Source organism: Nomascus leucogenys, chromosome 4 (genome assembly GCF_006542625.1).
Source record: "Nomascus leucogenys isolate Asia chromosome 4, Asia_NLE_v1, whole genome shotgun sequence".
NCBI classification, from domain to species: domain Eukaryota; kingdom Metazoa; phylum Chordata; class Mammalia; order Primates; family Hylobatidae; genus Nomascus; species Nomascus leucogenys.
This window is the reverse complement of record NC_044384.1, coordinates 105069064-105089524: the sequence shown is the minus strand read 5'-3', so window position 1 is coordinate 105089524 and position 20461 is coordinate 105069064. Positions and strand designations below refer to the sequence as shown.

The 20461-nt window shown below is 44.4% G+C and overlaps 1 protein-coding gene across 2 annotated transcripts in view; it reads right to left on the bottom strand.

The window, feature by feature from the left end:
* The window catches only part of LRRC2 (leucine rich repeat containing 2), a 59827-nt gene that overhangs the window by 22539 nt on the left and 16827 nt on the right, over positions 1 to 20461 (bottom strand). For both annotated transcript variants that reach the window (XM_003256983.4, XM_003256982.3), the window contains exons 2-3: positions 11884 to 12027; positions 5512 to 5719 (exon numbers count right to left, since the gene is read on the bottom strand). In XM_003256983.4, the coding sequence (XP_003257031.1) occupies positions 5512 to 5719; positions 11884 to 12008 (333 nt within the window). In that variant the 5' untranslated portion in view covers positions 12009 to 12027. The remainder of the gene's footprint in view (positions 1 to 5511; positions 5720 to 11883; positions 12028 to 20461) is intronic.

The following is a 20461-nucleotide window of genomic DNA, read 5'->3' as shown; positions in this document are numbered from 1 at the left end:
TGCAACATACCAACTTAACATCCCCTAAGGTCTGTCTATACATTTGATTTCAAAATTTGCGCTTCATTTCCCTTTGTCTGTAGTTGCTTTTAGAAATACTTGATAAACCTCTAATATTTGCTGCACCACATTTCCAAATATTCTTAAGAGTTTATGAAAGGGAAAAAGCATGAGAAAGACAGCTGGGACACCTGAGTTCTGGCCCAGGCCCTGCCATTTTTCAGTCACGCCACCTCCCTGGGTCTCCACTGCTGAAATGACATTGATGAACTCAGTGTCCAAGGCCTCCCCTAGCTCAAATGTTCTGGGATAAAACTGTAAAGGTGTCAAGCAAGAAGCATTTAAAGACGTTAGGGAGGCTATTTATCCAGCTGAAGAAATCTAATTCACCGAGAGTTACCAAGCCCCCACTGCAGGTGAGGGGTGCTCAGCACTGAGGGGTGGGGCAAATACGAGAAACACAGGTCCCCTGACCTCAGAAGCTGACCACAATACACCATCAGCAAAGTGGCTGGAGCACAGGGTGGAGGTGGGATGAGGTGTGGAAAACTCCATGGCAGTTGAAGGGGAGGTGGAGGGAGCAATGGAGTCCACAGTGATCCTTCTTTTTTGTACTTGGTACTTGTAATGTGCTTTACAACCATTGCCATCCTGTGTGTGGGTTAAGCTGTTAACTTGCAAAAGTGCTTTCACTCTAGTACTATCTCATGCAACAGTACCATAAGATAGGCAAAGTGGGCCGGGCACAGTGGCTCACGCCTGTAATCCCAGCACTTTGGGAGGCCAAGGCGGGTGAATCACCTGAGGTCAGGAGTTCGAGACCAGCCTGGCCAACATGGTGAAACCCCATCTCTACTAAAAATACAAAAATTAGCTGGGTGTGGTGGCATGCACTTGTAATCCCAGCTACTTGGGAGGCTGAGGCAGAAGAATCGCTTGAACCCGGTAGGTGAAGGTTGCAGTGAGCCAAAATAGCACCACTGCACTCCAGCCTGGGTGACAGAGTGAGGCTCCACCTCAAAAAAAAAAAAAAAATTGATAGGCAAAGTGAGCCCTTTTGGAAGAGGAAAGCTGAAACCCCAAAGACATTTAAGTGAATGATTTACAGTGAGGCTCCACTACTGAGTTTGCAGAGCCTAGTGCAAAATGAAAATGCGGGCACCTTGTTAAAAATTAAGAAGTTCAAGATGGTGAGCACAGAGCATTAAACCAAGCATAGGGCCCTGTGCCACTGCTTCTGCAGCCGACTACCTAGTTACCACCTGCCCCCTTCGAGTGGTCCTGGCAAACTGTCCCGACACCTCTTGATCTGAATGGAACCTGCACCACACCAGAGGGTTGCCTCCTGGAACTGAGACAGAATGAGTTGGGTCATCAGGGAGCTGACCACAGGCTCATAATCACAATCTCTTCATTGAAACTTCAATGTACTGACTCCCTCATAAATAACCTATCTCATTCCACTCTTTCAAGAATGGCACACATGAAAGATTATTAAATTTCTAAAATTATGTTCATGACTATTTTTAACAAGAAAAATTTAGGATAGGCCAGGCATGGTGGCTCACACCTATAATCCCAGCACTTTGGGAGGCTGAGGTGGGCAGATCACGAGGTCAGGAGATTGAGACCATCCTGGCTAACACAGTGAAACTCCGTCTCTACTAAAAATACAAAACATTAGCCGGGTGTGGTGGCGGGCGCCTGTAGTCCCAGCTACTCGGGAGGCTGAGGCAGGAGAATGGCATGAACTCGGGAGGCGGACCTTGAAGTGAGCCGAGAATATGCCACTGCACTCCAGCCTGGGCGACAGAGCGAGACTCCGTCTCAAACAAACAAACAAACAAACAAAAATTAGGATATCATATGAAATAGAAATGAAAAGAATCGAGTAAAAATGACAGATTGAATGTATGCATGTACTTTTGCTCTTCTCCAAAATTCCATTAAAGACAACAGTACAGGAACCTTTTAGGTGCCATAAACTTTGTAGAAGGGCAAAGAGAAAGGGAAAGGAGACATCAGCTGCAAAATGTGGATAACCAGACAGCTGGAAGATGGTAACCTGGCTTCCCAGAGCTGCTCAATCTTAGACCAGCAGCAGAAACAACTGGGATACAACCTGGGCTTCTCACCAGAAGCCACCAGAGACTCAGCGGTAGAAGAGCCTGGTACCCCTGGAAGTGAGAGCTGAAGTCAGGGCCCAAAGAAAGAGATCAGGTTCAAAGTCTGAGGACCAGAACCTTGACCCCCATCCATGCCACACAGCAATTACCTCTGCTCCCCACCAGTAGGAAGCTGAGGCTTAGTCACTGGAGGAGGTTCAACAAAGTCCCTGAACTGGGGTATCTCAGGCACAGCTGAGGCAGGGGAGGCGACAATCAGATGATGAGTGACGAATGCTGAGATTCTCTCTGTCCCAGGAACTGAGAAGATCCTTCTCTGTATGCTCCCACAGCTCCAGACAAATCATGAATGTGCATTCATGAACATTCATGAATAATCATGAATAGGAGAGGGGAGGCACCAGTGAGATGAGGACTTTACAGCAAGGTCCTCGAAAGCTAAGTGTGGCCGACACACACTCAGAGCTTCTGGTCAGCTTGTTAGTGCTCTGCACAACCCAGTGTCTCCAGACCTCCAAGAAAAGTCCCAACATGCAAGATAAAGACACATACCCTAAAAGAAAAAGGAAACTCTGAAACGAGAAAACACCCCCCCACCCCACAAAAAAACTATCCAGCACTTTGGGAGGCTAAGGCGAGACAATCACTTGAGCCCGGGAGTTCAAGACCAGCCCGGACCACAAAGTGAGACTCTATCTTTAAAAAAAAAAAAAATTAAATTAGCCGAGTGTGGTGGCATGCACCTGTTGGTTCCAGCTACAGAGAAGGCTAAGGTGGAAGGATCACTTGAGTCCAGGAGATAGAGGCTACAGTGAGCCATGTTCATGCCGCTGCACTCCAGACAGAGTGACTAAGCAAGGCTCTGTCTCAAAAAAACAAACAAAAGAAAAAAAAAGAAGAAAAAAAAAAAGATTGATCCCGAGATAGCTAAGAAAAGCCATTACCCTGCAAAATAAAAACAGAACAAAATTTTAAAAGCTAAGATTAAGAGATATCTGTAAAAGTGGAAAAATAAAGCCACTTCACAGAATTCATCCATTTGAAGAAACAAACAGCAAACAGCTCTGGGAAATTGAACATGTGGTAGTAAAAATGAAAAATTCTATTGCAGGGTTGGAAAATAAAATTGAGGATCTCCCCTATAAGAGCAGGGTCCGGGGTCTGAGAGCTTCTGGCTCAAAACAGGAGCCCCAGGCCCCAGTCCAAGCTGGCCACACAGCCTCAGCCAGCCCTAAGGGCTGTAGCAGATCTCTACCTAGTCCCTAAGGCCCCAGAAGCTCCACAGCCCATTCCTTCCCTCCTGACCTCTTGCAGGGGCCAGGCAGGCTGCCAGGTGTGACTTTAGAGGCCACAACTCCCTCACTGCCACAGAGCACTCTAAGAGGTTGAAAAATCCCTTAACACACACAGCCTTTCACTCCTTAGTCAGAGGTGAGGCCGAAGCACAAGCTCTCTGGGGGAGGAAAATTGTAACTGAAATTCACTCTAATGAATACGTGGGGCCCAGAGCCTTCCTGGACTCTCCTGTACTCAGTCACAACAGAGTACAGCTTAGGGGATGGAGTATGGGGACAAAGAGATTGCAAGTTTTGAGGACGCCATCCACCTGGTTCACAATGGAGGTCTCTCCGAGCCTTCTGAATCCTAACCATCTTCCCATTCCCCTTACCATACCGGGCACATTAAACACGCTTTACGGCCGAGTGCAGTGGCTCACGCCTGTAATCCCAGCACTTTGGGAGGCCGAGGCGGGCGGATCACAAGGTCAGGAGATCGAGACCATCCTGATTAACACGGTGAAACCCTGTCTCTACTAAAAATACAAAAATTTAGCCAGGTGTGGTGACGGGTGCCTGTGGTCCCAGCTACTCAGGAGGCTGAGGCAGGAGAACGGCGCGAACCCGGGAGGCGGAGCTTGCAGCGAGCTGAGATCGTGCCACTGCACTGCAGCCTGGGCGACAGAGCGAGACTCCATCTCAAATAATAATAATAATAATAAATATGCTTTACAATGATTTTCAAAAGATAGATTGTGAAACATGAGGGCTCGTGGCAGGTTCTCCAGGTGAACTGGACACCCTTACAGGGTAAGTGCCACACCCAGGATCGTGTTTATTGGCCAATGGTGTTTAATTAACAATCCAGACATGCCTCCCTTCGTGCCCCAGAATAGGCAGCCTGTTACCTACTGATCTCAATGATGGGGATGCAAGGGAAAGAACAGCAAAAAGGTTTACAGTAATAACCTCTCGCATTTTTTAAGAACTTTATACTTCACAGAATGTTCATGCACTTCATCCTCTCAATAGCCCTCAGATAGGGTCAGGGCAAGCATTAGCAGCATTTTACTGATAAGAATGATAAAAACCCATAAAAGTGATATGCATTTTTATCAAATGATAAAAACCGCCTCGGATCACATGGCTAATAAAAGACAGCCCCGGGTCGTGCCAAATATTTAGTCTCTCCACCGAGTCCTTTTAGTCACAAAATGGCAGGGTAATCGGCTTAAGCTCAGGAATTTGAGACCAGCCTGGGCAACCTGGCAAAACCCCGCCTCTAGAAAAAAAAATACAAAGCCAGGGCACAGTGGCTTACGCCTGTAATCCCAGCACTTTGGGAGGCCGAGGCGGGAGGATCACCTGAGGTCAGGAGTTCGAGACCAACCTGGCCAACATGGTGAAACCCCGTCTCTACTAAAAATACAAAAATTAGCCAGGTGTGGTGGTGCGCACCTGTAGTCCCAGCTACTCGGGAAACTGAGATCTTGCCACTGCACTCCAGCCTGGGTGACAGAGCAAGACTCTTGAACAACAACAACAACAAAAAAGACACAAAATGGCAGGATAGAAAGAGATGGAGGGAGGGTCCCAGGGAACCCTGTCCCGATGAAATGGGCAATAGCCCAAGTTATTATGGGACCTGAGGAAAGAAAGATGGAATTGTCTTTGCCCTGGCCTCAGAATCTCAGGACAGGAAAACCAGATAAAGGATCTGCAGAAATTCCTTTGCTGCCCTTCGGCACTTCGGCAAGTAAGTAATTGCCCACTGCCAGGGTGTTAGATGAATGAAAGCGCGCTGTCACTTAAATTAATGTTTTTTAAAGGCAAAGAATTATGTTAAGGGTCTGGGGCGGGGAACAGGAGAGGAACGCATCCTGAAAGACGGTGCTGTCCAGGAGAGGGTGCGAGCATCCCAGCTGCTCAGCCACAGAGGTATCCAAGTGGGTCCCATCACTGCTTCCAGGACTGCACTGCGTTTCACTGAGGAAGGGACAGGAGAATCGCCTCTAAAGGCAAAAGCATTCATTCATTCATCCTTGGACTCAGGCGAACAGCAGTCATCGACCACAGCACCTCATTGGGCGAGAACTGCCTCGACTCACCGTCCAGTGCTCCCCAGAAAGTTCAAACACAAACGCACTGCTCCGTTTGCCTCTGTCCTTGGGAAGTGAACTCTGCCTTGTGAGAGTGTTCCTTTCAATCTTGTCCAGAAGCCGCACGCTGGTGTCTATGAAGCCATTCTTGCAGTATACAGCCTGGGGGATGCCCTTCCTCCTGCATTCGGCCACAAAGTTCCACTCCTCCTTTATCCTAAAACAGGCAGCAGGAGTCACAGTTACTCTCCTGGGGACTGGCCATCACCTGCCTAGAGAAGTGAGTCAGCCACCTGGGCATGGGTGCTCTCCTTGCCATTCCCAGGCCTACGTAAGCACTCCCTTCCTCTTTCCTCCCTGCTGTGGGGGTGCAGGGGAAACCCTAAACCCTTTTGCGAATTATTAGTAACTTTAACTTTAAAAGTAGAGACGATGGGTTAGATGGAATTTCTGGCTATGCATTTAATTATAATTTCCTTTGAAATTATATCATGCCAACCTAAGTTTTAAAAAAGTGCAGGGCCACAGGGATTCACTGATCTTTCAAGGGTATTTGAATAGAAATACAGAGCTCCACTGTATAAAACACCTGACTTTGGAATGTCACCATCAGCCACCTTGGGGAATTTCACTCCTGTAGATGGACCTGAGGTCCACTCAGACACTGGAGCTGGCTGAGGACTCAGCATCCCCACCAAACCTCACCACCCACGTGTCGCTAATTTTCTGACCTATCCTTTAGAGCTTTCCACATCCATAGCTCATCCCCCAGCTTGATGCTAAGCTCCATGATGACAGCTGGCGTGTCTCACAGCCCTTCAGATGCCAACACAGCTGTCAGAACAGGGCTCTGCACCTGGTGGGCCTTTCTTCATTTAGGAATTTGTTTTCTGTTTGAGGCCTTTAACATATTCTATGTGATGCAAAACAAGATGCTTTGTGGTTTTCCTTCAAAACCATCAAACACAGATGTTGTCCGACTCAAAATAAGGTAGCCCACCTTTGATAGGGGCTTAGATGCATTCCACACTCAGCAAAGCATTCCACACCCTACTCAGCCCAACTGGGAACCTTGTGGCAGTCAGGATTCAGGTCTTCTGGGGGCTACTTTAGAAACAAGCTGCAGGTGCAGACTTGGTCTTCACATGGCCCAAGGCAGTATATACACTAAATAAGTGTGAGATAAGCCCCATGGTCAAGGAACAATCCTAGTATGAAACTCTCTGCTGTTATCTGAAAGAAGGGTGGTTCAGAGTCTCAGTCAGGCTGTAGGGTGGCACTGTGGGGCACAGGCAAGCCTGCCATTGGAGTGGTTAGGAGGGGTCTGAAGATTTACTGCACCTAGGACAAGACCAGCTTCCAGGACTGGGCACGCAGGAAGTCCCGGTCTGGACCACCAGGCACTGTCAAGTGTAAGGAGAAATTTCAGATTTTGAAAGAAGCAAAACACAGCTGGATAGTGTTTTCCTGGAATGCTGGAGCCTCCAGGGGATTCTCCGATTCTATAGGAATGTACCTTTGACTTTGACTAAGCTATTTTATAACTCTGTAGAGAGTAAAGTTAACTTGTAGAAAACGGAAAGCCATACAAATAATTCTTATCCATAAACACATAAATTCTACCCAGTGGAGGGACAACCCTCTCCCATCCCCAGAAACACCAATTTGCTCCTTTTTTTTTTTTTTTTTTTTGAGACAGAGTTTTGTTCTGTCACCCAGGCTGGAGTGCAATGGCACGGTCTCAGCTCACTGCAACCTCCGCCTCCCGGGTTCGAGCGATTCTCCTGCCTCAGCCTCCCCAGTAGCTGGGATTACAGGTGCCTGCCACAGTTTAGTTTATATCCCATTATCTCCCTGCTCTACACCTGCCCCCACACAGTAAATGAAATGAAGGAAAACTCATAACCTTGCACACCGGTCTGGCTTTGAAAGGAAAACATATTCATGGCTCCCATTGTAATCACCTCCTGGCATCCATCCTTAATTCCCTTGCCCCTCTCTTGCCATCAGTGGCATTTGCATTTGCTGTTACGCCTGCCTGGAACCCTTGTTCTTAAATTTCTGCAGGGCTGGCTCCCCAGGTCTACATGCAAATGTCACCTTCTTAATAAGACGTTTTGCTTTTAAGAAACCATTTCAGATGTTGCTGGAGTTTCATGCTTGCCATTCAGCTGAGGGAAGCTGGAACATTTGAAAAAAAAATATTTTGCTGACAGCACTGGCCGGCACAGCTCTATAGGTCTCAGTCCCAGTGAGCTGTGCTGGGGAAAGGCACCCAGCAATCAATGAGTCGGGGCTTCAGGATCTACATATGAAGTCTGTAAGTAATATAACAAAAGTGATAAATTTAAAAATATTGCTGGGTGCAGTGGCTCAGGCGGGAGGAACTCTTGAGGCCAAGAGCTTGAGACCAGCCTGGGAAACAAAGTGAGACCCCTGTCTCTACAAAAAATACAAGAAAAAAAAGTGGGGCTGATGGCACGTGCCTATAATCCCAGCTACTCAGGAGGCTGAGCTAGGAAGACTGCTTAAGCCCTGGAGGTCGAGGCTGCAGTGAGCTATGATCACACCATTGCACTCCAGCCTGGGCAACAGAAAGAGACTCGTCTCAAAAAAATTAAAAGAAAAAATATATATATAACGTGTGTGTGTGTGTGTGTGTGTGTGTGTGTGTGTGTCAGCACATGAAGGGATATGAATTTAAAAGCAGAAGAGAGTGCTGAAAGAGAAGTGGGCTCCTCTGGGAGATGTTGTAGTGGCTTGGAATTGTTGCTTTTCCTTATTAGCTTTTCTGTGTGATTTAGCTTTATAACCATACGATAAAAATGAATTTTAAATATCTACCTGTAGATTTAGATCTTACTGTAGCAGTCAGGACAAGGGGCAGACTCTAGGTCAAAGACATGCTGCTGGAACTTCTGTTAGAAGCAATACCTCCAAAATTTTTAAAACCAACAGCACAGCCACTGCAAGTTTTTGTATTCACTGGGCACTTTTCAGATTAATGTCTCTAACTTTTCTTTCCTCATTTCTTAGACTGAACCTGAAGGCAGATCCTAGCAATATAATGAGATGATACCGGTTCATCCCTATGTAATATATCATTCCTATAGCACATATTACAAATTGTTATAAATATTTCACGTATTTTGGCACAGCCAATATAAAATGGAGAAAAAAAGAAAATTAGATGTACCCCATTAAAAATAATTATATACCAAATCTATTTTGTAATCTTTCATAAATATTTTTTGTCTTATTTTCTTTATTAAATATTTTATGTCTTATTCCCTCTGAAACCTAATGAAAGGAAAGTGAAGAAGGAAATATAAACTATTTTTTAATTCCATTCTCTTCCTTGAGAGTAATTAAAATAAATAAAATTCATTGTCTTTTCACTCTATCTCCCATATAATTGAATGTGAAATCTTCCTCTCAACTCAGTTTTAGGTGAATGCCAAATATGCAATAAACATACAAAAAAATGCCATTAGAGTTCTTCTAATTAAACCAATAAATGTACAAATAAAATATCTTTTCCTTAGGAAAGGAACCCACAATCCCAGCCCAGATGGCAAACAGCCTCAATGGAGAAGAAATTCTTCACTTACAGCCTAACAATGGCTCTTTTATTTCTCCCTCTAAATCAGTGGTCCTCAACCTTTTTGGCACCAGGGACCAGTTTCATGGAAGGCAATTTTTCCATGGATGAGGGGTTGGGGGCATGGTTTTGGGATAAAACTGTTCCACCTCAGATCATCAGGCATTAGATTCTCATAAGCAGTGGGCAACCTAGATCCCTTGTATGCACAATTCACAAAAGGGTTCGTGCTCCTATGAGAATCTAATGCTGCGGCTGATCTGACAGGAGGCGGAGCTCAGGCAGTAATGCTTGCTCGCCCACTGCACACCTCCTGCTGTGCGGCCCAGTTCCTAACAGGTCAGCCCAGGGCTTGGGAACCTCCACTCCAAATGATCAAGTTTCATTCGGAGAGAGTGGTATTTCGTATTTTATCTCTACTTATAATGTTTAAGCATCGGTATATACTTCATGGAACAGCTACAGCATTACAGGATGAGATACCCTAAAGTGAGGTCACAAAACAAGCTGGGAGGTTTTATTTGTTTCAATAAATTTAAATTAACCAAATAGTTGCCTTTTATAATCAGGCAGCCATTAATTTTTCAACATATTAATTCCTCCTTTGCACAGTAAACAGATCCTGAGAAACTAAAAGTTAACCCTCGAATAGTACTAATGATCACAGTATGAATTATATTATGGAAGTTCAAAAATACCTGTAAAGAAGGCAAATTCACTACCCCCATTTCTGAGGAGCCTGAGAAACTAAGTTCCTTTCTTAAACATGCACATTCCTCCCCAGCCCTGCCTCACATTCCTCGTTATCTGCCCAGCCAACTTGGTGGCTGTTTTCCTTATCTTGGGCTAGAAAAGCCAAACAAATATCTGAGAAGTTTTCTGTCTTAGGTTAAGATGAGACAGTGCACAAGCTCAATGACAAGTCAAGCTCAATCCTATGTACGTGAGATGCGTGAAGCTTTTTAACACCACAAAGAAAGACAGGGTTGAAGGGCAGATCCCACTCCAAAGCAGATGAGAGAATACAGTTTGCAGACCCCAGGTGTCTGCAGATGGCTCCTCTTCCAAGAACCTCCGGAAGTTGCATCAGCTACAAGTGCTTCCCTAACTCCCCTCCCCACTGCCAAGGGCATGGGCCTCCATGCAGCAAGCTTGTTCTGCTCTAGAGTAACCCCAGATGCTAGGTGTGCGGAGGAAATCGAAGCAGGGCTGAGAGCTACTTTGGGCTCTGGGACCTTGTATGATTTATGTGAGTGTAGGTCTCTTGGATGCGTTGCCATGTGGGCTTTCTGGTTTAAGGGTTCTAATTCTTTTTTGTTGTTTTTTTGTAAAGACGGAGTCTCACTATGTTGCCCAGGCTAGTCTCAAACTCCTCAAGCAATCCTTTACTTCATATTGGGCAATCTCAGATTAGTGGCAAGAGAAAAGATGTTCTAACTACCTGTGATTACAGCATTATATAGAGGCAAGGGCTTGGCCACATCTTCCACTTACCATCTGTGTGAACTTGAGCAACTTACCTAAGTCCCAACTTCCTCATCTGCAAATTAGGGATGGTGGTAACCACCTGAAACCACTGTGGTGAATACAGTAGCAGCTTAATTATCAAGCATGATCAGAATAGGTATTTGTTTAATCCAAAAAGCTAATAAAGGTGGAGAACCAAGAATGTAGATACATTCACACCTTACACATCTTTTTTTTTTTTTTTTTTTTTGAGACGGAGTCTCACTCTGTCGCCCAGGCTGGAGTGCAGTGGCTTGATCTCAGCTCACTGCAAGCTCTGTCTCCCGGGTTCACGCCATTCTCCTGCCTTGCTGCCTCAGCCTCCCAAGTAGCTGGGACTACAGGCGCCTGCCACCACACCCAGCTAATTTTTTATTTTTAGTAGAGACAGAGTTTCACCGTGTTAGCCAGGATGGTCTCGATCTCCTGACCTCGTGATCCGCCCGCCTCGGCCTCCCAAAGTGCTGGGATTACAGGCGTGAGCCACTGCACCCAGCCCCTACACATCTTATTTTTAACTTAAAGTGTGCAAATATACCATCATTGGCCAACTTGATGTAGGGTTGGGACTTTCTTTGAGAATGGGTCTGCCAGTGAGAATCCCACTGTGTCAGTCTTATAGAAACAGCACCCCTAATGCATCATCCATGAGTTCCAGTTCTGGATTCTCCACAGGGAATAAAAATTGCAGATATATACAAAGCCACCTGCAACCTTTCTACCTTGTAGATTTTCCAAAGCACTCAACTTGGTGTTCATATACATAACTTTCTTTTACTCATATTTCATGGCCATATATGATAGGCAAATGACACCATTTCATCCAAGTAAAAATGACACCAACACAATGAATCTTACCTAGAATTCAGCTCAATGGGGGAGGGCTGAAGTGCACAACAGAGTAGCCCCAAGCTGCCCCAGATGGCAATCAGATGTTCTCCAGAGCGCCAGGCAGCCTGGTGAGTTAGCTCAGTGAACTCTAGCTAGGCAGCCTGCTACAGCATTTGCTGTAGGGGGATTTATTGTGTCATCTCGGTCTTCCTCGTGCCTACCACGAGGGTGGTAAGTAGGTCCTTATAACCATGGGTGTTGCTATCATAGGAACTGCATATTTGTACTGAGCAACAGTGTAAGGTTCTGAAGTTTAATGAGGAAAATGTTACCAACAGTGAGAAATCCCAGAAGAAAAGCATCCTCCTCCACAAAGCAACTGTTGCCTGTCCAAATCCTAATTCGCCAAACAAGCTACAAGACTAGGTTGAGAAAACACGTACTTCTCCAAGGCACTCTTCTCAAGCCTTTCCGCTTCCTTCTTCTGCCAAGCTTTGTGCTTCTTGACACGAGTTTCCCACAAGGCTCTGATGACAGAAACGTCGAAGACAACCACTTTATGTCCCATTCTGGGAGCATGGAATTACCTATTTAAAAAATACATAGATATGTCAGCTTGATACACAAACAGAAAACAGTTTTAACATAAACTTTAAAATGAAATATGAATGAATCAGTTGGCTTAAGGAATGATATGCCTTACTACTTCAAGGATGACAGTTTCCTTTTTTTTTTTTTTTTTTTTTGGCTTGTTTGGCTGGTTGGGTTTTGTTTTGTCTTGTTTTTATTGAGACAGAGTCTCACCCTGTTGCCCAGGCTGGAATGCAGTGGCACGATCATAGCTCGAACTGCAGCCTCAACCTCCTGGGCTCAAGCAATCTTCCTGCCTCAGTCTCCCAAGCAGCTGGGACTACAGGCTCACACCATCACACCCAACTAATTTTTAAATTTTTTGTAGAGACAGGGTCTCACTCTATTGCCCAGGCTGGGAGGATGACAGTTTCCTAATGTTCTTAAGGTTTGGTAGTACTTTGTGTAAGTAAGTCATAGTTCAACACTCACCCTAGGGTCACCTTCTCTAGATGGTCACACTTGTCTCCTTAACCCTCAGATAGACTCTGGGCTCCCAAAGCCCCCTGGGGATTCCTCAAACTTCACAGTTCCACATTGTATTGAATTCACTAGTATATGTACCTAATATTCCCAGTAGGTTGTTACATAATCAAGGATAAGTTAGATGAATTAATCACAGGGCACGGGCGTGCACACACACACACGCAGGCACGCATGCACACACATCCTCTCTCCTCTCAAGTAGAATGGAATATAACTTCTTAGTTTATTTAAATCTAAAAAAAAAAAGCTCACATAGGCAGTGTTATAATTGCTTTTCTAAAAGTCCCCTTTTGTTGGTAGAATTTATTCTAAAGATATTTGAGTGTTCTTTCCTTCCTTTAAGTATAGGACATGAGGCACATAACAGCGACTTTCTTCTGTAACCCATCACCTCAATTCTTCCCCTCTGGGATTGCCTTTTCCATCCTCCTCCTGCCTTCTTTCCTCAGTCCGGCTGACCTACCTCATTTCTGTTCTCCAGGGTAGTCTCTGCCACCACCAGTCTCTGCCTCTTCTCCCCAATATTCCCAGCCCTCATCATCTGAGGCCACAGGCCAGCCACCACTAAGTTAAAAAAAAATGGCACTGAGCCCCACTGAGCATTCTGCCACCTAAGACTGACCACACAGCCTGGAGACATGTCCTCTGAGGTTTCCCTGCAGATTGAACCTTCACAAACCGTTGATCTCTGTTTACCTGGTTTTCCAAGAGCAAGGAAAGTCAAACTTGGGCACATTTTGGCCATGACATCTCAGTGGGAATTTAGAGATGATTTAGTCTCTACTTTTAGTGTCACCAAATGAAACATGAGAGGCCCCCCAAAATTTTATGTCTATATCCCTGGCACCTAGTATAGCACCTTGCACATGGTGGGCCCTCCATAAATATTTGTGGAATGCATGAGGGAGTGAATGAATGAATGAGTAAATAAAAGATATTGCTTCACTCTCAGGACACTAAATGAGCTCTCTTCTTTTTTATTTTCCTACTTTATATTTACTTTTTGTTTTAAGTAATTATTTGATCATTGCAAAAAAAAAATTATCAGGACAGAAAAGTACCTTTCAGTGTCCATTCCACTAAGTTATACTTATGTCCCTTATCTAAGTAAAGTAACTTTCTAGATATTGTTTTGTAATTCCCTAACTGCAGCAGCAAAGTCTTGCTAAATCCATGTCCTGATTTGCACAAACAGATTGTCAGTTGCTAAATAGTAGGGATGGTGAATACTTTCCCCTCCAATTTCAGACACTTCTAAATAGCAATCATGGATACGAAGCCAAATATTTAATCTTCTTTTTCTTTTTCTTTCAGACAGGGTATTACCTGTTCCCCAAGCTGGAGGGCAGTGATCCAGGTGCAATCACTGCTCATTGCACCTGGATCTGGGCATAGCTGCGCACGTCTGTAGTCCCTCCTGGGCTCAGGGGATCCTCCCATCTCAGCCTCCCATGTAGCTGGGACCACAGTCGTGCGTCACCACACTTGGCGAATTTTTAAATTTTTTGTAGAAGCGGGGCCTCGCTATGTTACCCAGGCTGGTCTTGAACTCCGGGGCTCAAGTGATCCTCCCGCCTCAGCCTCCCCGATAGTGCTGGGATCACAGGTTTCATGCGCATCCGTGTGAAGAGACCACCAAACAGGCTTTGTGTGAGCAATATGGCTGTTTATTTCACCTGGGTGCAGGTGGGCTGAGTCCGAAAAGAGAGTCAGCGAAGGGAGATAGGGGTGGCGCCGTTTTTTAGGATTTGGGTAGGTAAAGGAAAATTACAGTCAAAGGGGGATTGTTTTCTGGCGGACAGGAGTGGGGGTCACAAGGTACTCAGTGGGGGAGCTTTTGAGCCAGGATGAGCCAGGAGAAGGAATTTCACAAGACAATGTCATCAGTTAAGGCAGGAACAGGCCATTTTCACTTCTTTTGTGGTGGAATGTCATCAGTTAAGGCAGGAACCGGCGATCTGGATGTGTACATGCAGGTCACAGGGGATATGATGGCTTAGCTTGGGCTCAGAGGCCTGACAACAGGCACAAGCCATCATGCCTGGCCAAAATATTTAACCTTCTGACTCAAGAGTGTGCTCTCTATAAATTGCTTGCCAATAGGAGTGGGAGAACTGGCTTATGTTTGTGCAGCTGAAAATATGAACGTGTATAATTTTACTCTAAAGAGCTGACAATGCTGACCTAATTTATTCCCTTCTTTCCTTTGACTTCTGATGTCTGAGACTGCCTTTGTTTGTTGTTGTTGTTGTTGTTGTTGTTGTTGTTGTTGTTGTTGTTTGGTTGGTTGTTTTTTGGTTTTTGGGGTTTTTTTTGTTTTTTTGTTTTTTTCCTGAAACAGGGCCTCACTCTGTTGCTCAGGCTAGAATGCAGTGACACCATCATGGTTCACTGTAGCCTCAACCTCCCAGGCTCAAGCATTCCTTCTACCTCCACCTCCCAAGTAGCTGGGACTACAGATATGCGCCACTATGCCCAGATAATTTTTGTATTTTTTGTAGAGTTGGTGGTCCCACTATGTTCCCCAGACTGGTCTCAAACTCCTGGGCTCACGCAATCCACCCACCTAGGCCTCCCAAAGTGCTGGGATTATGGGCATGAGACACTCTGCCCAGCTGGAGACTGCCTTTGTCTCCTTTAGAATTGTTTTACCTAAAGGAGGCCGGGTGCAGTGGCTCACACCTGTAATCCCAATACTTTGGGAGGCAGAGGTGGGCGGATCATGAGGTCAGGAATTCAAGACCACCATGGCCAATACAGTGAAACCCCGTCTCCACTAAAAATTACAAAAATTAGCCGGGCATGGTGGTGCACACCTGTAGTCCCAGCTACTCGGGAGGCTGAGGCAGAAGAATTGCTTGAACCTGGGAGGCGGACGTTGCAGTGAGCCGAGATCATGCCAGTGCACTCCAGCCTGGGAGACAGAGCAAGACTCTGTCTAAAAAAAAAAAAAAGAATTGTTTTACCTAAAGGAGACTTTTGACAAAAGTTAAAATGATGCACAAGTTTTTGTGTGTACATTTGTTGTCTTATCCTTGGTAAATATAAAGGAGAATTGTTAGGTTATATGATAACTCTATAGTTAACCTTTTTGTGAACTGTCAGACTGTTTTCCAAAGGAGCTACATCATTTTACATTCCCACCAGCAGTGTATGAAGATTCCTGTCTCTCCACATCCTCACCAACACTTGTTATTATCTGTCTTTTTTATTATAGCCATCCTAGTAGAGTGAAGAGGTATCTTGTTGTTTTGATTTGCATTTTCCTGATGACTAATGATGTTGAGCATATTTTCATATGCTTACTAGGCATTTATAGATCTTCTTTGAAGAAATGTCTATTCAGATCCTTTCCCCTTTTTTAATTCGGTTAATTGGTCTTTTTATTTATTGTTAAGTTGCAATAGTACTTCATATATTCTAGATACAGGTCCCTTACCAGGTATATAATTTGCAAAAAATTTCTTCCATTTTGTGAGTTGCTTTTCACTTTCTTGATTCCATCATTTTATATTAATCTAACTATATGCTTATAGTTGATGTGAGATTTTGTAGACAGACTATTACTGGATCATTTATTTAACCAGTTCTGACTATCTCTGTCTTTAATTGACGTATGTATGCCATTTATATTTAATACACTTACTTGTATATTTGGATTTAAATCTGTAATTTTATTACTTTTTTTCTATTTGATCCCTCTTTTGTTTTCCTCTTTTACACTTTCCTGCCTTCTTTTCTCTGAACATTTTTTAGTATTACATTTTATTTTCTCTATTATATATTTTACTATGTCTCTTTGGGTAGTTTTTTTCTTTTGTTTTATGGTTGTCCTAAGAATTATTACACATACTTACTTTTTCATAGTCCACTTAGAAACAGTATGTTACCATACTGTTCAAGTGAGATGTAAAAATCTTACCACCATATAGGTCCTCCTACACTCCCACCTTTATGTTGCAGATGTCTTATGTATTATGTCAATCAATGTTATATTTTTGGCTTCTAATCATCAAATTTAAAGAACTCATGAGGAGAAAACTAGTCCATTATATTTATCTTGATATTTATATGTTCCTGTTCCTTCCTTCCTGCTGTTCAAGTTTCCATCTGTTATCATTTCCCTTCTATCTAAAAACTTGCCGTAACAATTATTTTAGAGAAAATATGCTGACATATTCTGGTTTCCTTCAACTGAAGATGTCTTTTTCTTACCTCCATTCATAAATATTATTTTTGCTGGATATAGAATTTGAAAGCAATCTTTTCTTTTCTATTAATCAGCACCTTTAGAATGTTGTGCCACTTTCTTTTGACATCCATAGTTTCTGATTAGAAATCTGAAATAATTTGAATCACACTTTTCTATAGGAGATGCATCATTTTTCTCTTGCTACTCTCTTTTTTTTTTTCTTTCCCCCCTCCAGAGACAAGATCTCACTCTGTCACCCAAGCTGGAGTGCAGTGGCACCATCACAACTCACTGCAGCCTCAACTTCCTAGGCTCAAACAATCCTCCCATCTCAGCCTCTCAGGTAGCTGGAAACACAGGGATGCACCACTATACCCGGCTAATTTTTTAAAAAAATATTTTTGCAGCGATGAGGTCTCACTATTGCCCAGGCTGCTCTCAAACTCCTGGGCACAAGTGATTCTCCCACCTCAACCTCCCAAAATGCTGGGATGACAGGCATGAGCCACTGCACCTGGCAAAATTTTTTCATCTTTGGGTTTCTTCAGGTTAATTATTATATCTGGGCATGGATTTTGGGTGGGATTATCCTGATTTGGATTTGTTTAGCTTTTTTAATCACTTGATTTATGTCTTTTGACAAATTTGGGGATTTTTCAGTCATTATTTCTTTTTTTTTTTTTTTTTGAGACAGAGTCTCGCTCTGTCGCCCAAGCTGGAGTGCAGTGGCGTGATCTCCGCTGACTGCAACCTCAGCCTCCAGGGTTCAAGCAATTCTCCTGCCTCAGCCTCCTGAGTAGTTAGGATTACAGGCACATGCCACCATGCCTGGCTAATTTTTGTATTTTTAGTAGAGACAGGGTTTCACCATGTTGATCAGGCTGGTCTCGAACTTCTGACCTTGTGATCCACCCGCCTCAGCCTCCCAAAGTGCTGGGATTACAGGCATGAGCCATTGCGCACAGCCCCAGCCATTATTTCTTGAAATTTTTTTCTGCATGACACTTTTTCTCCTCTCCTTCTGGAATTCTGATGACACAAATATTAGACTTTTCAGTATTGTTCCATAGATTCTTGAGGGCTTGTTCATTTTAGATAAATCTTTTCTTCTATTTTTTTTTTTTCAGATTGGTAATACCCAGTGTCAGGCCTCCGAGCCCAAGCCAAGCCGTCGCATTCCCTGTGACTTGCACATATACGCCCAGATGGCCTGAAGTAACTGAAGAATCACAAAAGAAGTGAAAATGCCCTGCCCCGCCTTAACTGATGACATTCCACCACAAAAGAAGTGAAAATGGCCGGTCCTTGCCTTAAGTGATGACATTACCTTGTGAAAGTCCTTTTCCTGGCTCATCCTGGCTCAAAAGCTCCCCCACTGGGCACCTTGCGACCCCCACTCCTGCCCGCCAGAGAACAAACCCCCTTTGACTGTAATTTTCCTTTACCTACCCAAATCTTATAAAACGACCCCACCCCTAACTCCCTTTGCTGACTCTCTTTTCGGACTCAGCCCACCTGCACCCAGGTGATTAAAATCTTTATTGCTCACACAAAGCCTGTTTGGTGGTTTCTTCACACGGACGCGCACGAAACCCAGGAATCTACTTCAAGTTTCCTAGCTCTTCCCTATGCCATCTCCATTATGTTTGTGAGCCTATCCAGTATTTTATTTCAATTATTGTCTTTTTATTTCTAAAATTTCCAATTAGTTCTTTGTATCTTCTGTTTCTTTGTTGATATTTTTCTATCTTTCCATTCATACCCCAGGGCTGAGGGAGCATATCCAAGGAAGGGCCAACTTGGAAGGGGTTCAGCCCATCAGATAGCAGGTAAGTCCACTGGTTTGGGCAGGCTGATCTGGAGTTGCTCGGCAAGTAATAGAAGAACCCCTCAAGTGCAGGTAGGGACAGCCAATCAGCAACTGGTGGCATGGGCATGTGATGGAAGTCTAGATGGCCTTCAGAGTGTGTGGACCACACAGGCACTTGCAGAAGGCATGGCAGGTTGACATGTGACCCTCAGGGGCACAGGCAGCTGTGTGCAGGTAATATGGAGGCTTGCGAAGAAAGTCGAAATACAAGCACAGGCAGGAGGTCTTCAGAGCACGTGGGCTGCACAAGGGCTCTGTTTTCTGGCTCAAGAGAGTTGTAGAAATGTGGCTGCAAGGCCAAGGATGCAAAGTCGCAAAGGGACTGTTTTGAGCCCATGCTTGGGGCAGGTTCCGATGGATATTCTCACATGCACACTGCTGATCCCCAGCCCACGCCAAAAAGAGGCAGGAAGCCTCTTCCTACTACCTTGCCCCTCCAGTGCCTTCTACTGAGAAAGCATAGCACTGCGCTCACTTTAAAGGACCAATATTTAAAGGACCAATATTTAAAGGAATGCCATTGTATAACACAGGGTATATTTATTGAGTGGCGCATTCAAAGCTGAGAGGCAGTAAGTTGGTAACTGACACCGTGGGTAACCAATTTGGTTGAGTTCAGACCACAAATTCCAACCTGCCTTCTGTGGGTTGTGATCCCCATGTCAGGTCAGTTTCCAGTTTTCGTGGTGCTATTCAGCTATGTTCCGTGTGCGCCACCCAGTGGCCAGTCTACGGCGTGGCTGAATGTCTATCTCAGTGTTCAGGTCTAACATCTTTGGAGTGCTGGTTAGGGTCAGATCCACGCATGCGCAGCTCGGGGAGGAGCCCAGGAACAAACTTACGGAGTTGTTTTCTCCCAATTCCTCCCTCTCTTTGATCTCCCTGGTCCTTTCCTGATCGCTGGGCTCCCTTTTTCGGTCCTCTGGCCAAAAACTTGGTGGTGTAGTTACCCTGCTCTGCCGTGCACTTCCTACAACTGTACCCACAGTCGCGGCCAAGCAGCGAAGATTTAAGAGAGTAAGAAAGCGTGACGGTTTGCTCCACTCTTTTGGGCTATAGCTCCTCTAATCAGAAAAGGAAGGTTCCCTGCATGTCCCACTTTATGTGAAATCTAAAAAAGTTGAACTCGTAGAAAGAGAGTGTAGAAAGAGGTTAGGGCCGGGGAGGAAGGGAATGGGGAGTTACTGGTCAAAGGGTACAAAGTTTCAGATAGGTAGGAGGAATGTTTTGAAATCTATTGCATAGCAGGGCGACTATAGTCAATAATAAAGTATCGCATATTTCAAAATCACTGAAAGGGTAAATTTCAAATGTCTACCATAAAAATGATAGGTAAAAGAAGTGCATTTAATTTTTATTTTACCACTTTTCTTACTCTGTTATCTTCAGCTCAGGAGTATCTAACCTGCAAAGATCTTAATTAACGCTTTGGCTTTCGACTTAAAAGTCTCTATAAAGGAACACTACGCATCATCCTGAAAATAAAGATCAAAGTCCACAGCCAGTGGTGAAGAAACATTAATAAGAGAATCAGTCAGCCTAGTTTTTTTGAGGAAATCTCTACACAGATCCCAAGTCTACACATAAACCAACAAGCCAAAGTAAAGTTAACTGCATTTGAGCAGTGTGGGCAGCCCAGCCAGCCAGAGTAACTGAAGCTGGAAGAATTACTCCCTACACACAGGGCTCGTGTTCTCTAGATCAACCAGACACATCACAGACTCTGTTGTTGACGTTCTTTCATTTCCTTAGGCCAGTTAGCCCTTGGCAAGTAGCCAGAGCTGTACATTAACTGCCCCTACATTTTAAAAATCATTGCTTATGAATTGCTATGCATTAACTT